General features: G+C 37.3%; 3 protein-coding genes and 1 non-coding gene across 5 annotated transcripts; 3 read left to right on the forward strand and 1 right to left on the reverse strand.

The window, feature by feature from the left end:
- The first annotated feature begins 869 nt into the window (after nt 1-869).
- On the forward strand, nt 870-7053 carry LOC141833034 (glyceraldehyde-3-phosphate dehydrogenase GAPCP2, chloroplastic-like). Its single transcript, XM_074720419.1, has 14 exons — nt 870-1090; nt 1376-1464; nt 1562-1629; nt 1698-1736; nt 2718-2818; nt 3678-3790; nt 4497-4596; nt 4687-4833; nt 5059-5119; nt 5241-5338; nt 5410-5552; nt 6419-6502; nt 6585-6674; nt 6770-7053. Exons 1-14 carry the CDS (start codon nt 989-991, stop codon nt 6828-6830), a joined length of 1296 nt encoding a protein of 431 aa, XP_074576520.1. The 5' UTR covers nt 870-988; the 3' UTR covers nt 6831-7053.
- A 2186-nt stretch (nt 7054-9239) lies between these two features.
- On the forward strand, nt 9240-12148 carry LOC141833462 (uncharacterized). 2 transcript variants are annotated; one of them, XM_074720915.1, is made up of 4 exons: nt 9240-9401; nt 10588-10873; nt 11220-11426; nt 11572-12148. In XM_074720915.1, the coding sequence occupies exons 2-4, from the start codon at nt 10616-10618 to the stop codon at nt 11905-11907; spliced, it is 801 nt and encodes a 266-aa protein (XP_074577016.1). In that variant the 5' UTR covers nt 9240-9401; nt 10588-10615; the 3' UTR covers nt 11908-12148. The 2 variants fall into 2 exon arrangements, with proteins under 2 accessions (XP_074577016.1, XP_074577015.1); XM_074720914.1 differs by lacking the exon at nt 9240-9401 and adding an exon at nt 9412-9501.
- Nucleotides 12149-13993: 1845 nt separating this feature from the next.
- LOC141832790 (ethylene-responsive transcription factor 11-like) lies at nt 13994-14808 on the reverse strand. Its single transcript, XM_074720171.1, has one exon. It carries the CDS (start codon nt 14733-14735, stop codon nt 14112-14114), a length of 624 nt encoding a protein of 207 aa, XP_074576272.1. The 5' UTR covers nt 14736-14808; the 3' UTR covers nt 13994-14111.
- Nucleotides 14809-15725: 917 nt separating this feature from the next.
- TRNAS-UGA (transfer RNA serine (anticodon UGA)) lies at nt 15726-15807 on the forward strand. The gene has a single exon. It is a non-coding gene; the product is annotated as a tRNA-Ser (tRNA).
- The last annotated feature ends 157 nt before the right edge of the window (nt 15808-15964 follow it).

Genomic DNA, 15964 nt, shown 5'->3' on the forward strand with positions numbered 1-15964 from the left:
TTATGAAATTTCATTTTACTGCTTCATTTTTTGTATAATTTTAAAATTTTGAAGACATTTTAAAAAGAAGACTTTTTTACAATTTTAAAATTCTGAAGACGTAATTTTATATTTTTATATGAAGAAATATTTTACTCAATTCAAGATTAAACTTTATTCCTTTTAATTTCCATATCTAAAGAAAAAAAAAATTTTTTTTTGAAAAGAGTAGTCGAGTAGTTGGCTTGTGCATTCATATAACGCTGACCCCAATCATGGCCCAATTTATTGGGCCTAACTAATTTCCATCTCTAAGAAATTTAAGATTGACTCAACGGAAACTAGTCGGCAAAAAAAAAAAAAAGCTGTAGTTTATCTTTACGTTTGCACAACAATAGAAGTCATTAGTCTTAATCATTTTTAATTCTAGAGTTTATGCTAGAATTGGCATGGTAATGACACTAAGTTTTAAATATACTGTATCGTGCGGGTCCCGCCGGCATCTTCCAATCGCATAGCAGCTGTCGCACTGTTGCCACTTCGCCGCCGCCTCGGGTCAACGCCGCAACGGTAACGCCAGAGGAAGACATTTCCACGTGCCCTATTCGCAGTTCGTGCCATCGGTAATTTACTCCGCCGGACCATCTTAAATGCCACCCCATCGGCGTCATTCGTTGTCTAATTGTGACAGTTTCGAGGTCTGCTACGGTCCCAACTCGGTGTCTCGCATTTGCGGATCCGGTTGTTTCGACTTGGAGGCAGATTAGGATCCGATAAGCTTCTCGAAGGGTGGTGGGTGCCGTGCCAAGGTGGTAGGTGGCAGTGTGTCGCGTTTGAAGCGATATAAAACGGGCGCCGCTCGAGCCGGCGGAGAGAACTAGAGGAAGAAATCTCGAGTGGCCGCCGACCTCGCTCCGTTATTGCCTCCGTTTCCCTGTCGTTTGCCGGCAGATTAGGGTCTCCGGCTACAGATAGAAAAGAGAGTAGCAGAAAGAGGGCAATCTCGTCGATGGCCTTCTCGTCTCTTCTCAGATCGGCGACTCCGGTGCTTCATGGATCCTACGATCGCTTACCTTCTCTCTCGGGAGCTCCTGGAAAACCTTCTTTCAAGGTCGGATCCCGGAATTCCTCCCTTCGCCTGTACCCGTTTTGTGTCTGTTTGTTCTGGTTTTTTTTTTGGAAAAAAAAATAATTTCTCCTCATTTTTGTATGAGATGAATTGGCGAGTCGATTTTCTTTTCGATAGAATCACATATTTACTCGTTTTTTCATTGCTTTTGTAAGATTTAAAATATGTCGTCTTTTTTTTTTCCTTTGGCTGAGAGGCCATTTCTTTTAATTTTTTTTTCGTTATGTTTTTCTTTTGATTACCAATATTTGCTTCCCGTTCTCCCAGGTATCTTGTGTACAGAGTTCTAAATCGACAGACAACAGTTTAAGTATTGTCGGTTCTTCACTTCTTTCAGGGGAGGTGTTCTCGTTCAAGTAAGTTCCACTGCAGATTTGCGTTCCTTCTGTAGAATTTGAATGATCTTTGATCCCTTGAAATAGAGGGTGTGAGCGATTTAGCTTATGTTTTCAGGAGATCTGATGCAAGAAGAAATCAGCCTATCAGGGCCACAGCCACTGAGGCCCCTCCTTACGTTAAAAGTGAGTTTTGTCTCCTTGTTGTTAAAGAGATTTGTAGTTTCAGTATATTTATGTGACTTTATTTGTAGGTTCTTCGGGTGGTGGCAAGACAAAAGTTGGCATCAATGGTTAGTTCAGTTTTAAGCTTTAGCTCTTTAGGCAGATTATTTGTTCTGTCTCCATTCAGCTTTATAGTGATCGATTGCTGAAGTCCTGTATCTGAGAAATAATTTACTTTCATTATAAAAATATGAAGACTGGATATAGCAATCCATTTTAACTCACATCTATCCTCTGCTTTGTGACTCCATTAAGTTTGTCAATGAAAATAGTTATTGCATACAGTTTTTCATTGAATCTATACTGCATACGTACTAAATCCTTGATTTGTTTTATTACCACATGGTGGGGAATAAGGACCATCATATGATTAGTGTAATGTTCAATTTCTTTATTACCCATGAATAATATGAGTTGGTTATGATGCCATGCTCCTAATAAAGAGTGCTTTCCGTGGGATGGACATTTCCAAGGATGTTAAGCATTAGATGCTAATTAGTGGATGGATGGACAGCAAGCATAAAATAGTTCCTTATTGCGCTGATATGATCATATCTTTTACAAAAAAAAAGAAGTTATTAGCATTATGCTATATGCTTGTTAAGAATCTAGTGTAGTTTGGTTCCATTCCTAATACCTCAAGCTTTTGGAACAAGAAGAGTGGATATTACTCATCTTCAAATGGTAACCACATGTTAGGCTTGTGCTAGTATGCTTCCATGTGAAGGGGCTAGGTGGTGTGGAAACGTGTAGATCAGTCCTCTGAGTAAGTTAGGCTTTCATGTAAGTAGCTGTAATTCTAACATAAACCTCTTTGTCATTAGTGCACTACAGAGTTTTTGAATGGACAAGTAGGCATTAACGATCCTTACCAAATAATTATTTCCCATGCCTATTACAACCTCAGATAGATGTGCATCTTCTGTATTCTAGAAGCAATGTTTGACTAAACTTTGAGCATTGGAACTTTAATGAATCTTTCTTTTGATCTATTTTAAAATATTGTTGCCATCAGTTCATCGCATTGACCATCTGAAGTGTATTGTTAGGCTTTGGACGAATTGGAAGACTTGTATTGCGGATTGCCTCTACTAGAGATGATATTGAAGTAGTAGCTGTAAATGATCCATTCATTGATGCTAAGTATATGGTAAGAAAACACTATATTTCATCTTGTTGGGTTGATAGAATTATTTAAGAAGGAGAAGTGTCAATGATTCCTTGAAGTACAACTGCCTAAACAAATATATGATCTATTTCCAATTGTTCCTTCACTCTCCATAATTTTCTCCTATGTATATTCTTGGCCTTACAGTTAATATCATGTGTGTGTTTTTTTCCTTTTAATTGGACATGATCTTTTTGTTGGAATGGTTATATTATATGCATGAGAATATCTATGGATGCTTGTTTTTTGCTTAAATTCTATAACTTGAGAGGACAGAGATAAATGCTAGACTGCACCAAAAAAATGTATAGAGAATACAGAAAGATTATCACTAATTAGTTATCCATAGCTTGTCATGGAAAGAACAGGAGCTATTAATTGTATCTTTCTAGTAAGCCAGCAATAAAGAAGTTAGAAGGGATTCAGAGGTCATTGCTATATCATGATTGAATTCATTCCAAGGAACTTAGTGAAATCATACTTGTAACTGATTTCTTTTATTTATTTTTGCCAAGTAGCAAGGGCACAATATATTGCAAAATAAAGATATTTAAAAACCCACAGAATCACTATGTGTGTGTGTGTGTGTGTGTAACCAACAGAAGCAACAATTATGCTTAACAAAATGCATCATCATCATTTTATCAGTATTAAAATTATGCAATCTACCTTACGTGAATCCATCCAAAACTTCATCTTTCACCTGTTATAAAAAAAACTATATCTGAAAGTAAATCTCAGCAGAAGTTTCTTCCCTCCATCAGTATTTATATGTGCATTTCTTATACATATTTTAGTATGTATGTATTATTAATTAACAGAAGTGAATTTTGTTTTTCAGGCATATATGTTTAAGTATGACTCAACACATGGCATATTCAAGGGAACAATTAAGGTTGTGGATGCATCCACCTTAGAAATCAATGGGAAAACAATTGTGGTTACAAACAATAGGTATTGCCTTTGTTACATTTGGGATCAGTTTGTTTGAAATCATGCAGGTTTTGTATTTCTTTAAACAGTTTGTTCTCGTTGACAAATATTTTCTGTTAAGAGTTCTTATATATGTTAGTGAAACTGTGAATTGAGCCAATGTAAGTGAGACACATGCTTTATGGCTGGCAAAAACCTGAATAACCAATAAATGAAAGGGGAACACGATAATAAGATTTTGGAGGTGCCAAGGCAGAAATATTAAGGCAGAAGCTTGATACCTTGGTAGCATTCTAAAATTTAGAGTAAAGCAACAAAAGAAATGGTATCTTCCACATATTCCTTCTTTCAATAAATTTGAGATGCATTTTTTCTGTCAAACAATTTGCTTATTTGGAAATTGAAAATTCTATATTTGATCTCAATTCAATTTAACTAGTTTCACCACTTTGTATCCTAAACCCACTTGACAATAGAGAACTTTTGTTTTTATGTCCAGTATTATTAAGCCTCTTAGACAAATTTATTTGGTTCTGAAGGACAATTATTTTTTTTTTATTTTAGGACTTGAAAGTAGTTGCAGGCAATTGTTATAATTCTAAGCATCTGCTAATGCATATAGCATGCTTAAGGAGACTTTTTATTAGAACAGTTAGTATCTTGTTGATTTCCCTCTGATGAGTAGTGTAGGTTGAATTTAACAATGACCAAACACTTTTTGTACCAGAGACCCTGCTGATATTCCATGGGGCGATTTTGGTGTCCAATTTGTTGTTGAAGCTTCTGGTGTGTTTACAACAACAGCTAAGGCATCGGCTCACCTGAAGGTATGCCTGATTATTTTTTTCACACTGTTCAGTACAGAGCATTCCATGTACAAATTTAACCAAACTATTGTCCTGGTGGTTTCCCTGTAGGCTGGTGCTAATAAAGTAGTTATATCAGCTCCATCTGCTGATGCTCCTATGTTTGTTGTTGGAGTAAACGAGAAGAATTACATGTCAAACATGGATATTGTTTCTAATGCTAGCTGCACAACAAATTGTCTTGCTCCTCTGGCAAAGGTATGCTCAATCTAGTAAACTGGACCATTTATTTTTTTCCTACTCAGTAGAGAACTGGCCATGTCCTTTACAAAATAAAATTGCAAAGGTAATGTTAACTGTTAAGCAGTTTGTAAGGCTTGATAATCATCTTTTGTTGATGTGATTCCATTACAGATTCTATAATGTGATGTATGCTTGTTATTCTCTTGATAAATCAGTTCCATCCACTTTCATTTTTTACAGGTGGTGCATGAGGAGTTTGGCATTGTGGAAGGTCTTATGACAACTGTTCATGCAACCACAGGTTTCTTGTCTTCAGATACTGTGGAAAGATCATACCTATCAGAATATGCTTCATAATTTTGTTTGTCAGAATTGCATCCATTTTATTCTACTAATTTTTGCCCTTCCTCTCTGTTTTGCAGCAACACAGAAGACCGTTGATGGCCCTTCAAAGAAAGACTGGCGAGGGGGACGTGGTGCTGGTCAAAACATTATCCCTAGCTCAACTGGTGCAGCAAAGGTATGATTGAAAGTTTGTTGGGATATTGTTTTGCAACCTCCACTTTTGATAACTTCCATCTTTGTTTTCAGGCTGTTGGAAAAGTGCTTCCAGAGCTAAATGGGAGGTTGACTGGAATGGCCTTTAGAGTGCCTACACCAAATGTTTCTGTTGTGGATTTAACTTGCCGGCTTGAGAAAAGTGCTTCATATGATGATGTGAAAGCAGCAATTAAGTATGTGACTGCTAGAACTAGATAATTTTCAGTCATTATCTTTTTCAGTTTGTTATATTAGACAAGTATCACTATCTCATGTCCTGTTTCAATTAAAAGTCGGATGAGACATTCTATTAAGTATTATTAACTTTCTTAAAAGATAATCGTTTTTTCAACTATTTTACATCTCATATACTCTTTGGTTGTTTGACAAATGAAGGCTGAGTCCATTGTTTTCACTATGTCATGCATTTTCCTCTATTATATTATCTTGTAATTTTTAAAATTTTAAACTTGATATTGTATTTCTACTAGAGCATGATATTATTGTCATGTACCTGTTGATTTAACAATTTTGAATTAGTGGTAATTTTCCTTTGACATCAACTGTGAACAACCATTGTTGGACAAGGGCCTAATTGGGTTATTAACTAGTTACCTAGTAATTTGCTCCTTTAGAAAAAGTTGCTCCCAGTGTCTGGAGATACAAATAGAAGGCAATGGAAACTGGTTGCTAGTGTTTGAATTTTTACCAAAAGTTGACTAGAATTTCACCTATTGAAGGATTATTTTTAACTAGGAACAGTGAACTTGTCATGTGTAGTTGGCAGACTAAAAATTGCAGCCATTGGCTTTGTAGTGGGACTTGCACATACACATGCACAAAAAAAGTAATGAAGTAACAATATAGGCATTCCCGATGCTTTTTTTAAAGTAGTTCCTTAACCAGCTTGAGCGTTGTCTAAGTTGCTGTGCAAACTAATATATTGAACATACATTGTATATAAGAATAAGTTTGTTTTAACTATATTTTGTGAATACGTGTTTCTGTCTTCCTCTTTTCTGCAATGAGATGCACATTCTGATGTTCGAGAATGTTTCAGGTATGCATCAGAAGGTCCGCTTAAAGGCATACTTGGATACACAGATGAGGATGTAGTTTCTAATGATTTTGTGGGTGATTCAAGGTATAAGTCTGTTTCTTTGTGTTCTGCACTTGACACTCCCTACCAATGATATGAATATCATTTATTTATTTGTTTTTTTTAGGTCAAGTATTTTTGATGCCAAGGCTGGCATTGGCCTAAGTGAGTCTTTTATGAAACTTGTCTCATGGTATGACAACGAATGGGGCTACAGGTTAGGACTACGATGAGTCTCCATAACTTAAATCTAAAGTCTGATTTACTCTCAAAATTTTACAACAGAAACCTAAACCTGAAGTTTTGTTTCAGCAACCGAGTGCTGGACCTCATTGAGCATATGGTTTTGGTGAATGCAAAAGCAAATTACTAAATGTGCTATCCAACTAAAAGGGGAATAGAGATGCTGCTTCTATCTGACCGGTTGGAGTCTTTCAGATCGTATTTGTTCTAAGCTGCAACTTTAATTGGTTGCCGTGTTGTTTTTTCTTCTGTAGCTTGAAATAAAAGTTAGACATAGGATGAATTCATTTTTACACGATATATGCGAACTAAGCACCTTATTCATTTGCGTTGATGTTAAATGCGCAAACAAATTCTTTTTGATGGTTCAATCTGATTCTACTTGTTTAAATATTCTTGTAATGTCAGTTTTCTATGTTTCAAATAACTGTTATTTGATATAGTTAGATCTGCCGACTGGCTGAGTCCGGATTAGACCCAGTCTAGAACTGTAACGTAACTAGGTTAAGATTATTTGTTGATCTAGTTCAAGTTCAACTGGCGGAACTGACAATTGGCAGTTTGAGTTGTGGTATTTAAATGCTCTTAATAGTATAATTTAATTAATTTATTTTGAATTTACTAATGTAAAACTATTTCACTTTTCCATTTGAATTAATTTTGAACTAATTCAAACTAATTCAAATTGTTCATTTTATTTAGTTTGCTCTTGATCTATTTTGTTTTATCCATCTAGACCACTTATATGATTTATTTAATAACAATTTATTAAAGGATATAAATTATTTAATAATAAGATTTTACATATATCAAAGACTATTATGAACATATAAAAAAATAATTTATGTGATATAGATGATTCATTATTATAGTGACTAGTGAAAATAATTATAAAATAGTGACATTTAAAGAGAGAGTTATAATAATATACGGAATAAAAATTTAAAGTAGATAGTAACTTAAAAAGAGAGAGAGAAATATTATACTTGAGGATTTAAATATAAAATTAAAAATATTTTTGAAGAACTAACTATGGCTTTTCGTAAAATAAAGTTATCCTATTCAATAATATTTTTATTTATTTATTTTGAATTTTTTAATATGAAATTATTCTAACTTTCTATTGGAGTTAAATTTTCGTTTATAAATCAAACCATTTACCTTGCCGTCCTATTGAAGCTAATATATATTTTTTTAAAAAAATAAAATATAAGTAATAATTATAAATTGTCAAATTGATGGTGAACCTGTTTACAGTTTAGAATTATGAATCGTAATCAACTTTGAAAATTAAGTATCTAAAATTTTCAAATCATCTAGAACTAAACTATAGTCGGGTCTAGATATAGCAACATCACAAATGAAATTGATAGTAAAAAAATATATATATATGGGTAACAATTTCCTTCCTTAGAAAAGTACTTTAATAATTTATCTTTAGAAACAATTAAATTAAATTTATAAACAAGATACTTTCCAGAGAAAGGAATTGTGGCCGTATTATTAAAGTATGATATAATTAACAATCCCAAGAAAGTAAGATTAAACAATTTTAATCCCATTTTTGTAATCTAATTGCTTATAAATTATATAATTAAGCAACCTTGGGAGTCTTTATTGCATTTTCATTAATTATTACAGCTTTAAACAGTTCAAAATATGCTTAGAAAAAAGGAATTTATTCATTTTAGAAATTGCATGCCATATGAATATAATACTGCAAAACCTCATTAAATTCATTATTGTGATAGTAAGTAATATTCCTAGCATATTAGTTCAACTTTAAGGAGAAATTCATTTCCCACTCAAAATTTTCAATATCCTCAAAACACACTCCTTATAATTTTCACACCGTTTTTTATTAATTTACTCACACCATAACTTCACCTAATAGAATAATGACGTAATAAATCCATGAGTTCAACAAACAACAAACGTTTGAAATTATAAAAACAGGTAAATTACAGGGTTGAAACCGAATTGTTCTAAATTCAACAACCCATTTGAAATTCGAAGCTAATAAATGAAGGGCATAACTTCTTTGGATCACTTTAGAAAAAGGATCCAAATTAATTAATTGTATCATATTAAACTGTCAAATAGAATTAATTCATGATGAAACGGATTAATTCGTCAGAAATCCGATACATAAAAGGGTAAAATGGATCGGGCCATCAACTTTATAAGTATAGCTGAGTTGGTTACGACGTAGCAGACTTGCAAAAGAGAATAAGGATTTGAATCCTGTCGAAGTCCAGCAATATTCTCTTGCGTCGTGATCAATTGCAGTTTTTCGATTTATTTACTCACAGATAGTCGTGGGGCACTGTGTGGAGCCACTAAGGGTCGACCTTAAAAATTTCAGCCCGCGAATTAATCTAAGTCCGTTATGAGCTAACTTATGCTGATCACGGGTCGTAGGTCACGGGTGTAGATGGGTCGATCATTTGAATCTATTTTAAAATGAAAAAAATTGAAATTTCAATCCATTATAATTGTTGACGGCATCCGACGGCTTAACTGCCCGAAGCGAAGGGAGAGGACAAACCAGCGTCTGTCTTCCGTGGTATTCTCTTCGATGTCAACAAATCCACTTTGTCTTCGAGGAGGTTTGACCAACTCCAGCAAAACCAAAACCTTGAGCGCGGAGATCGGCGGTTAGTTCCGGGGTTAAATGCTCCCCCTCGCGATTGGATTCCAGGTACCGATTTTCTTGCTCTTTGTTTCTTCTACGAGTGCCAACGTTACGATCTTTGTCGACTCTCCTCCCGGTTCCTTTTATTCCTTTTCAATTTCAGCAGGTATACGTTTCTTTTTTTTCTTTCTGATCTTATGTTGTATTTCAACCCTAGGGTTACAAAATCGGTTGTTCTACTCCGTTTCTGTGAGGTGGTTCCACTGGAAACTGGTTATGTAGATTTTTTCCCCTTTTTCTTTAGTTTTTCTCATAGTATTCAGACTATTCAGTTAGCTTGGGAGTTCAAGATCGGAACTTTCAGTCCATTGAGGTCAATCTTGAATTTTCTCTTACAGTTCTTGTTTAATATTTTTACTTCTCTTTTCTTGGTATAATCCTATATACGTGTGATTCTAGTATTTGATGCTATTATGTATCGTGTAACTATCTTTCGTCTTCTATGTTCTATCCGGCTATTTTTTTCAATGATGTTTTGTAATAGATGATTGGATCAACAAAGAAAATTGTATGGCATTGTTCTGTAAAGCTGCAGATATATTGGATCATAGTGCATTTGCTTGAAAACTGTTTGGTGCTTGTGTAATTCTATTATGGTCAGTGTCTTAAGAATAGGCAGTTTGTTACTCACTGAGTTTGAATTGATCCCTCGGTGCATTATATACTTAATCTCTTTTCCTTTATGGACATTTGTAAGTAAGATTTTCTCATAGACTCCATGTTTTGATTTTACTAATTTTAATATGTTTGTTAAGAAACAGCATAAAGAGCTTAGGAAGTAAACTTACCTCCATTTTTCCTTCCGGCACAGTGAAAGTTATTAACTAGAATTGAAATTTTGGGACAATTTTCAACTCACTGTAATTTATACTTGCTGATAAATTTGCATGCATCACTACACTAGTTTTGATTTAGTGATGCGAAATTGTCCTCATTTAAGTTATTTTTTTTTATTTTGATAATACTTCTCTTTAAATATATATATATATAGGCGAAATATAAGCTCATTTTATGACAATTTTTTCTTCCAGTTTTTGCTGTAATGTCGTGTAATCATATGAACAATATTATTATTGGCGTTTGTCATCACTTAAAAAAGCAATACGTGTTTTGTGGAGCCTTTATTGTTTGCAGAAACATATTGCGTTGTTTGAAGCTGTTTGACAGATTACTGACCAAGTATTTGTTGCAGAAACTGAAGGATTCTAGGTATAGCCATTATGTCACTGTTGTCAAATCTACAATGTATAACCATAGATGTCACTGGCACTCTAATAGCTTACAAAGGAGAACTTGGAGATTACTACTGCATGGCAGCTAAATCAGTAGGATTGCCCAGTCCTGATTACAAACGCATGCATGAAAGCTTCAAGGCTGCATATAGGGCAACAGCAAAACAGTATCCATGTTTTGGACATGCAACCAAAATGGCAAATATAGACTGGTGGAGATTATGTGTACAAGACTCATTTATCAGGGTATGCAAGTTTCTCAGTTTAAGTGAAGTAAATTTTCTTATAGCTGTGCCACATTGTCAAGCGTTCATTATGTTTTTGGTTAGCTTTTGTTGCCACTTAACTAAAATTAAGGAATAGCATTTTAGAATCCATGATGCACACGCAAGCATTTTTTTTCTTAAAAATGTGCTATATTATTTGAAGTGTTTATTCTGTTTTTCTGTTAGCTCTAGTTGCAGTTACCCTTTGAAGTCTATGATACACTGGTTGATCCTTGTAAGATGTGTTGATTGGGTGACTGAACATGGATGTTGACTTGCCAAGATTTTCAGTATTCTAAAATGAACACTGTTCGTGACTGTTGCAGGCAGGCTACAAATATGACGATGAGACACTAGAGAAGGTGTTTTGGCGCATATACTCGTCCTTCGGATCTTCTGCACCCTATTCTATATTTCCTGATTCTCAACCCTTCCTTAGATGGGCACGACAAAAGGGCCTCAAAGTTGGAATTGTCAGCAATGAATCGTATCGATATCAAGATGTTATTCTTCCTGCCATGGGGCTCAATCAGGTACCGCCGCCTCTCCTTGCATGCACATATCTTCTATTCATTGCTTTTTTGATTCATGAAATGCAAACTGTAGACTTAGTATGAATAGATTTGTAAAGAACGGGGGTATGGGGTTTCCCTGGATTAATGAAGTTAGATTTCCCAGGGCTCCGAATGGGACTTCAGTGTATTCTCAGGCATAGTGGGTGTGGAGAAACCTGACCCAAAGATTTATGAGATTGCACTGGAGAAGGCAGGAAATATTGCCCCAGAAAAAGCACTGCATATCGGGGACAACATTCGCAAGGATTACATCCCCTCCCAGAGGGCAGGCATGCATGCTATGCTGTTGGACAGGTTTAAGACGCCTGATGCTGAGAGCTGGAGGCAGATTGGAGCTGTTGTGCTTCCCGATCTAGTTGCTGCTCAGGAATGGCTCACCAAAGAAGAAACTGATGCCGCAACAGGAGAAGCTCAAAGCTTGCAAACGGACATCTCCTGAACACAGTGAAAACTAAGAGCAAAGAAATTCCCTTCGTTAATATATCCATTGTGTGTGTGTGTTTTTTTTCACTTCTTACTGCCGGTTGACAAATTCATCACGATCTATTATGATGTTATTTACGGTGATGAGTTTTTAACATTGATAAGGAAACACAAGTTAAAGAACAATTTGATCTTGTGTGCTATAGTCACATAATATCTGATATAGAGAATAAAAAACACTCGATACTTTATCAATACTTTCTAGATGTATATGTAAATGTCTTGATACAATTTTGTTAGCACTCTGTCACAATCCTTGTGCAATCCTGCAGTAAAAGATAAAATTCACCACTTATTCCATACAATCGGTCTCATGATCATATATGAAGAGTTAAATCGGAAAACTGCAATTGGCTACTAGGGAGAGTGTATTATTCCGATTTCGTCGAAATTAGATCTATATCCACTATAGCAAATTTGTTCTACAGTAACTAATTAAATCATACCCCGGGGATAATCCATGCGGCAATCCTGCACCATGATAATGTAGAACAAATTGCAATTTTGATGCCCTGGAAGAAAGTCAAGCTGAAACAATCTTTTAAAACATGGATACACGAGGTTCACATAGAGGAATCTGCCATTTTATTGGTGCACTTTATACTTAACCTACGTTCTCATAGAGTAACTTGTCACTTGTGGCTGCACGCTGCCGCTGTAGCGGCGGCGGCCTTCTCCTGCTCCACGCCGATGGCTTGGTTCTTAAGCTCTCGCAAGAAAATAGAATACTCGAGAAAGAGCTGTGCATTTACAGAGAAGTGAGGACGGCGTGGTGAGGTACTACAGTGACTGAACCTGAAATTGCTGGTAGGAAGTTAAAGAGAAGAAACTTTTGATTTAATGAAGAGGAAGCTTCAGCATTTTGTTTGCATGGATGTTGCTTCATGTAAAGTCCAAGATGTAAACTAGTGAATTGCTCAGAAATGGATGGGCAGCTGTATAGTACTTAGGTTCTTAAAATTAACGAAACAAACTTCAAGCTTCAGCATTTTTGTTTCCAGCAACTCTAGGATTGTAGATTACCACAATTGTGATGTGAAAGGGATGGGAAAATAGTTGGCAAATCTTTATGAAGAAACTACTCTGGAGAATATTGATCACGGAACATCATACTCTGTTCTGTTGCAATTTTCACCGCTATTTTGTATCTTTAATGAATCGAAATAGAGTAATTAAAATATATATTTGAAGGGGGTGTAGCTCATATGGTAGAGCGTTGCGAAAGGCACGGGGTTCGATTCCCCGCACCTCCATTACTAAATTCTAGTATTATTATTTTTAAAATATTTTTGATGTACTTTTAAAATAATTAAGTTATCATATAGCTAACTGAGATATAATAAGGAAAATGGCAAGGAATTTGTGAACACATGTTTAATAAAAATTTACCAATGTAACAGATTGATTACGTCTACAAATTAATATACACTCTAAACGAATTGTATTTAATTTAAATATATATTCTATTTATTAAAAGTTACAAATTATATACGATTAACAATTATTTCTTTAAAAGCATGTGAAAATTTTATTAAAAATTGTAAATCGTATAATAGATTTATCAATTCACTATATTTTAATAATAAATTATTAAACATTAAGATCAGGCAAAGTAAAAAAATTAACAAAAAGAGACACTCAAGCAAGCTACACAAGACAGATGCTACTGAGGGGGCGTCGGGCGTGAGGATTAGGGCAAAGGCGACGCAGACGGTTCGGGTGGCTGGGAGGTCCGACAAGATGTCAGCGCAGCAGAAAAGGGGTGGCGGAGAAGGAAGCGCCGACGGCGGCGGCGTAGGAGGCGGTGGTGAAGGATGTGGGGAAGAGCGCGCCGAGGGAGAACGTGAGGGCGGCGAGAGAAGCGTGGAGGAGGAAGCGAGGAAGTAAGGGAGTGAGTGGTTTAGAGATTAAAAAAATGTCATGGTTTTATCGCAAAACAGAGCAATTACGTTGATATCATCCAAAAAGACATGATCTGAATGAGTTACTTCTCAAAATTAGCTAAGATTTCTGATAGATTGTCACGTTTTTGAGATAAGATATAGATTTTCAGAAAGAAATCGATAGATCAAATCATTATATCGAACAACTTTTAGAAAAAATACAAATGGAATTGTGGAAAAAACAAGTTTAGCTATTATTTACAAGAGTGCTTTTAGATCAGTCGAGCTCCGCCGGCGGCGGCATGTTAAGGTCCAAATCTAAGTAAATTCTACGAGGGCAATCCACTACAGACGACGAATCCGAGTCACTCTCCACCTCGCCCCAAGCCGGCTTCACGAAATCCTTAAACGCCGCCGGCTGCGCCGCCTTCTTCGACGAGGCGATCGGATTCAACAGCAGCGTCGGGAGGGACTGACCCGCGACACCGGCGGCGACGGCGACCGGGTGGTGCAGGAAGGGGAACTTCGACGACGGGTACCTAAGCTCCAGATCCAGCGACGGGGGGCCGAAGGCGGCCGTCGGCCGCCAGTGCGGGGTGGAGGACTCGACGGTGCTGCTGCTGGGCGTGGAGTCGAGGGAGCAGGGGAAGTTGGTCTTGGCCTTGGAGCCACGGAAGCGGAGGGCGGCGGCGTCGTAGGCATGGGCGGCCTCCTCGGCGGTGTCGAAGGTACCGAGCCAGACGCGGCACTTCCTCGCCGGGTCCCGTATCTCCGCCGCGTAACGCCCCCACGGCCGCTTGCGGACGCCGCGGAACTGCGGCCCCTTCTTTCCTCCTCCTCCGCCGCCGCCGCCGCCGCATCCGGCCTCGTGGTCGGGAACCTTCGCGCTAATCGGAGGCATCACTCTAAAATCTGTGTCGAGAGGTGAAGAGACTGGACGATGCGTTGTGGAGGCGAGAAGGCGGGGGAATATAAATAGAGAGGAGCTTGATGAGGAAGGAAGGTAGGAAGGAAGGCAGGCGCGGGGCGGCGGACGGTTTGACCGCTTCAGCAGCCGCCCATGCTCCCGACTCCCAATTTAATACGGATATGATAAATGCACGCCAATGTTTTTAGAGGATGTCTCTTGAACCACCCATCTGCTGATCTGCCTGCTAAGCTGTAAGGGGGTATAATTGCGGTAAACGGAGCGTGAGATTAGGAGTGAGAACGAGCTGTTCGTGCTACGCGGCGCTTTCGAGACGCGTGGGACACGGCGGGCGCAGGGCGGTGGTTGTTCGTGCGTGCCGGATGTCTCTCCGCGTGGGACGGGCGGCGCTGTCGCTTTCGTGCGCCGCGCGAGTCAGACGGCAACGGTCGTTAACTGACGGAGATCTGAGAAGCGTGGGCCGTGAGAGAGCCGACAACAAGCCGAGGTCAAGCGGCCGTGACGGCGGTGACGGTCGAGAAGACGCGTGCTGAGTCCGTGGACCGGATCGTGGAGTGGCGGTGACGGTGACGGTGACGGTGACGGTGACGGTGACGGTGTCAAGACGGCAGATTGCACTTTGGATACGGCGTCAGTTTGGTTGGTCAATGGTCAATAAGACAGGTCGTTGTCATTGGAAAAACTCTCTTATTTTTTTTATTTTTGAGAGAAATCCTTAAAATTATAAGCTAAACGCAGATTTCACCGTCCAATCTCTCATGTATTAATTCCTCGTGATTGTATAAATTATAGCATGTTTTTCCTGACACGGTGTTTACAATTAAATGCACCCAAATTGATTCAGAAATCTAAAATATGGTATTGTATAAAACTCGCGACCTACAGAATGAGGAAAAAGTCTCTAGACATGTAAATGCTATGGAAATGTTAAAATAAATAATTAAAACTACTTTCAAACAATAAGTCGATATGTCCGAGTGGTTAAGGAGACAGACTTGAAATCTGTTGGGCTTTGCCCGCGCAGGTTCGAACCCTGCTGTCGACGATAAATTTATTTTGTTTTTTTCTCCTTTGAAATTCAATGAAACGCCGAATGGAACTCTTAACTCTGAAATATAATTAAAATTTTGAAATAACTTAATTTCAATAGAATGTGTAAAACAGTAAGGCAAAATGCTTATTAATTTCTCATAACTACTACA

The sequence above is a fragment of the Curcuma longa genome, chromosome 8, assembly GCF_044706935.1.
Source record: "Curcuma longa cultivar G26 ecotype Majalengka, Jawa Barat chromosome 8, ITB_CL_G26_1.1, whole genome shotgun sequence".
NCBI classification, from domain to species: Eukaryota; Viridiplantae; Streptophyta; class Magnoliopsida; order Zingiberales; family Zingiberaceae; genus Curcuma; species Curcuma longa.

Excerpts from the sequence above, each read along its gene's own strand:
- LOC141833034 (XM_074720419.1), top strand. The coding sequence starts at position 989 with ATGGCCTTCTCGTCTCTTCTCAGATCGGCGACTCCGGTGCTTCATGGA. Across the intron at positions 1,465-1,561 it reads GGGGAGGTGTTCTCGTTCAA|GAGATCTGATGCAAGAAGAA; the intron begins GTAAGTTCCACT and ends TTATGTTTTCAG. Across the intron at positions 2,819-3,677 it reads TCATTGATGCTAAGTATATG|GCATATATGTTTAAGTATGA; the intron begins GTAAGAAAACAC and ends TTTGTTTTTCAG.
- LOC141833462 (XM_074720915.1), top strand. The coding sequence starts at position 10,616 with ATGTCACTGTTGTCAAATCTACAATGTATAACCATAGATGTCACTGGC. Across the intron at positions 10,874-11,219 it reads TACAAGACTCATTTATCAGG|GCAGGCTACAAATATGACGA; the intron begins GTATGCAAGTTT and ends TGACTGTTGCAG. Across the intron at positions 11,427-11,571 it reads CTGCCATGGGGCTCAATCAG|GGCTCCGAATGGGACTTCAG; the intron begins GTACCGCCGCCT and ends TAGATTTCCCAG.
- LOC141832790 (XM_074720171.1), bottom strand. The coding sequence starts at position 14,735 with ATGCCTCCGATTAGCGCGAAGGTTCCCGACCACGAGGCCGGATGCGGC.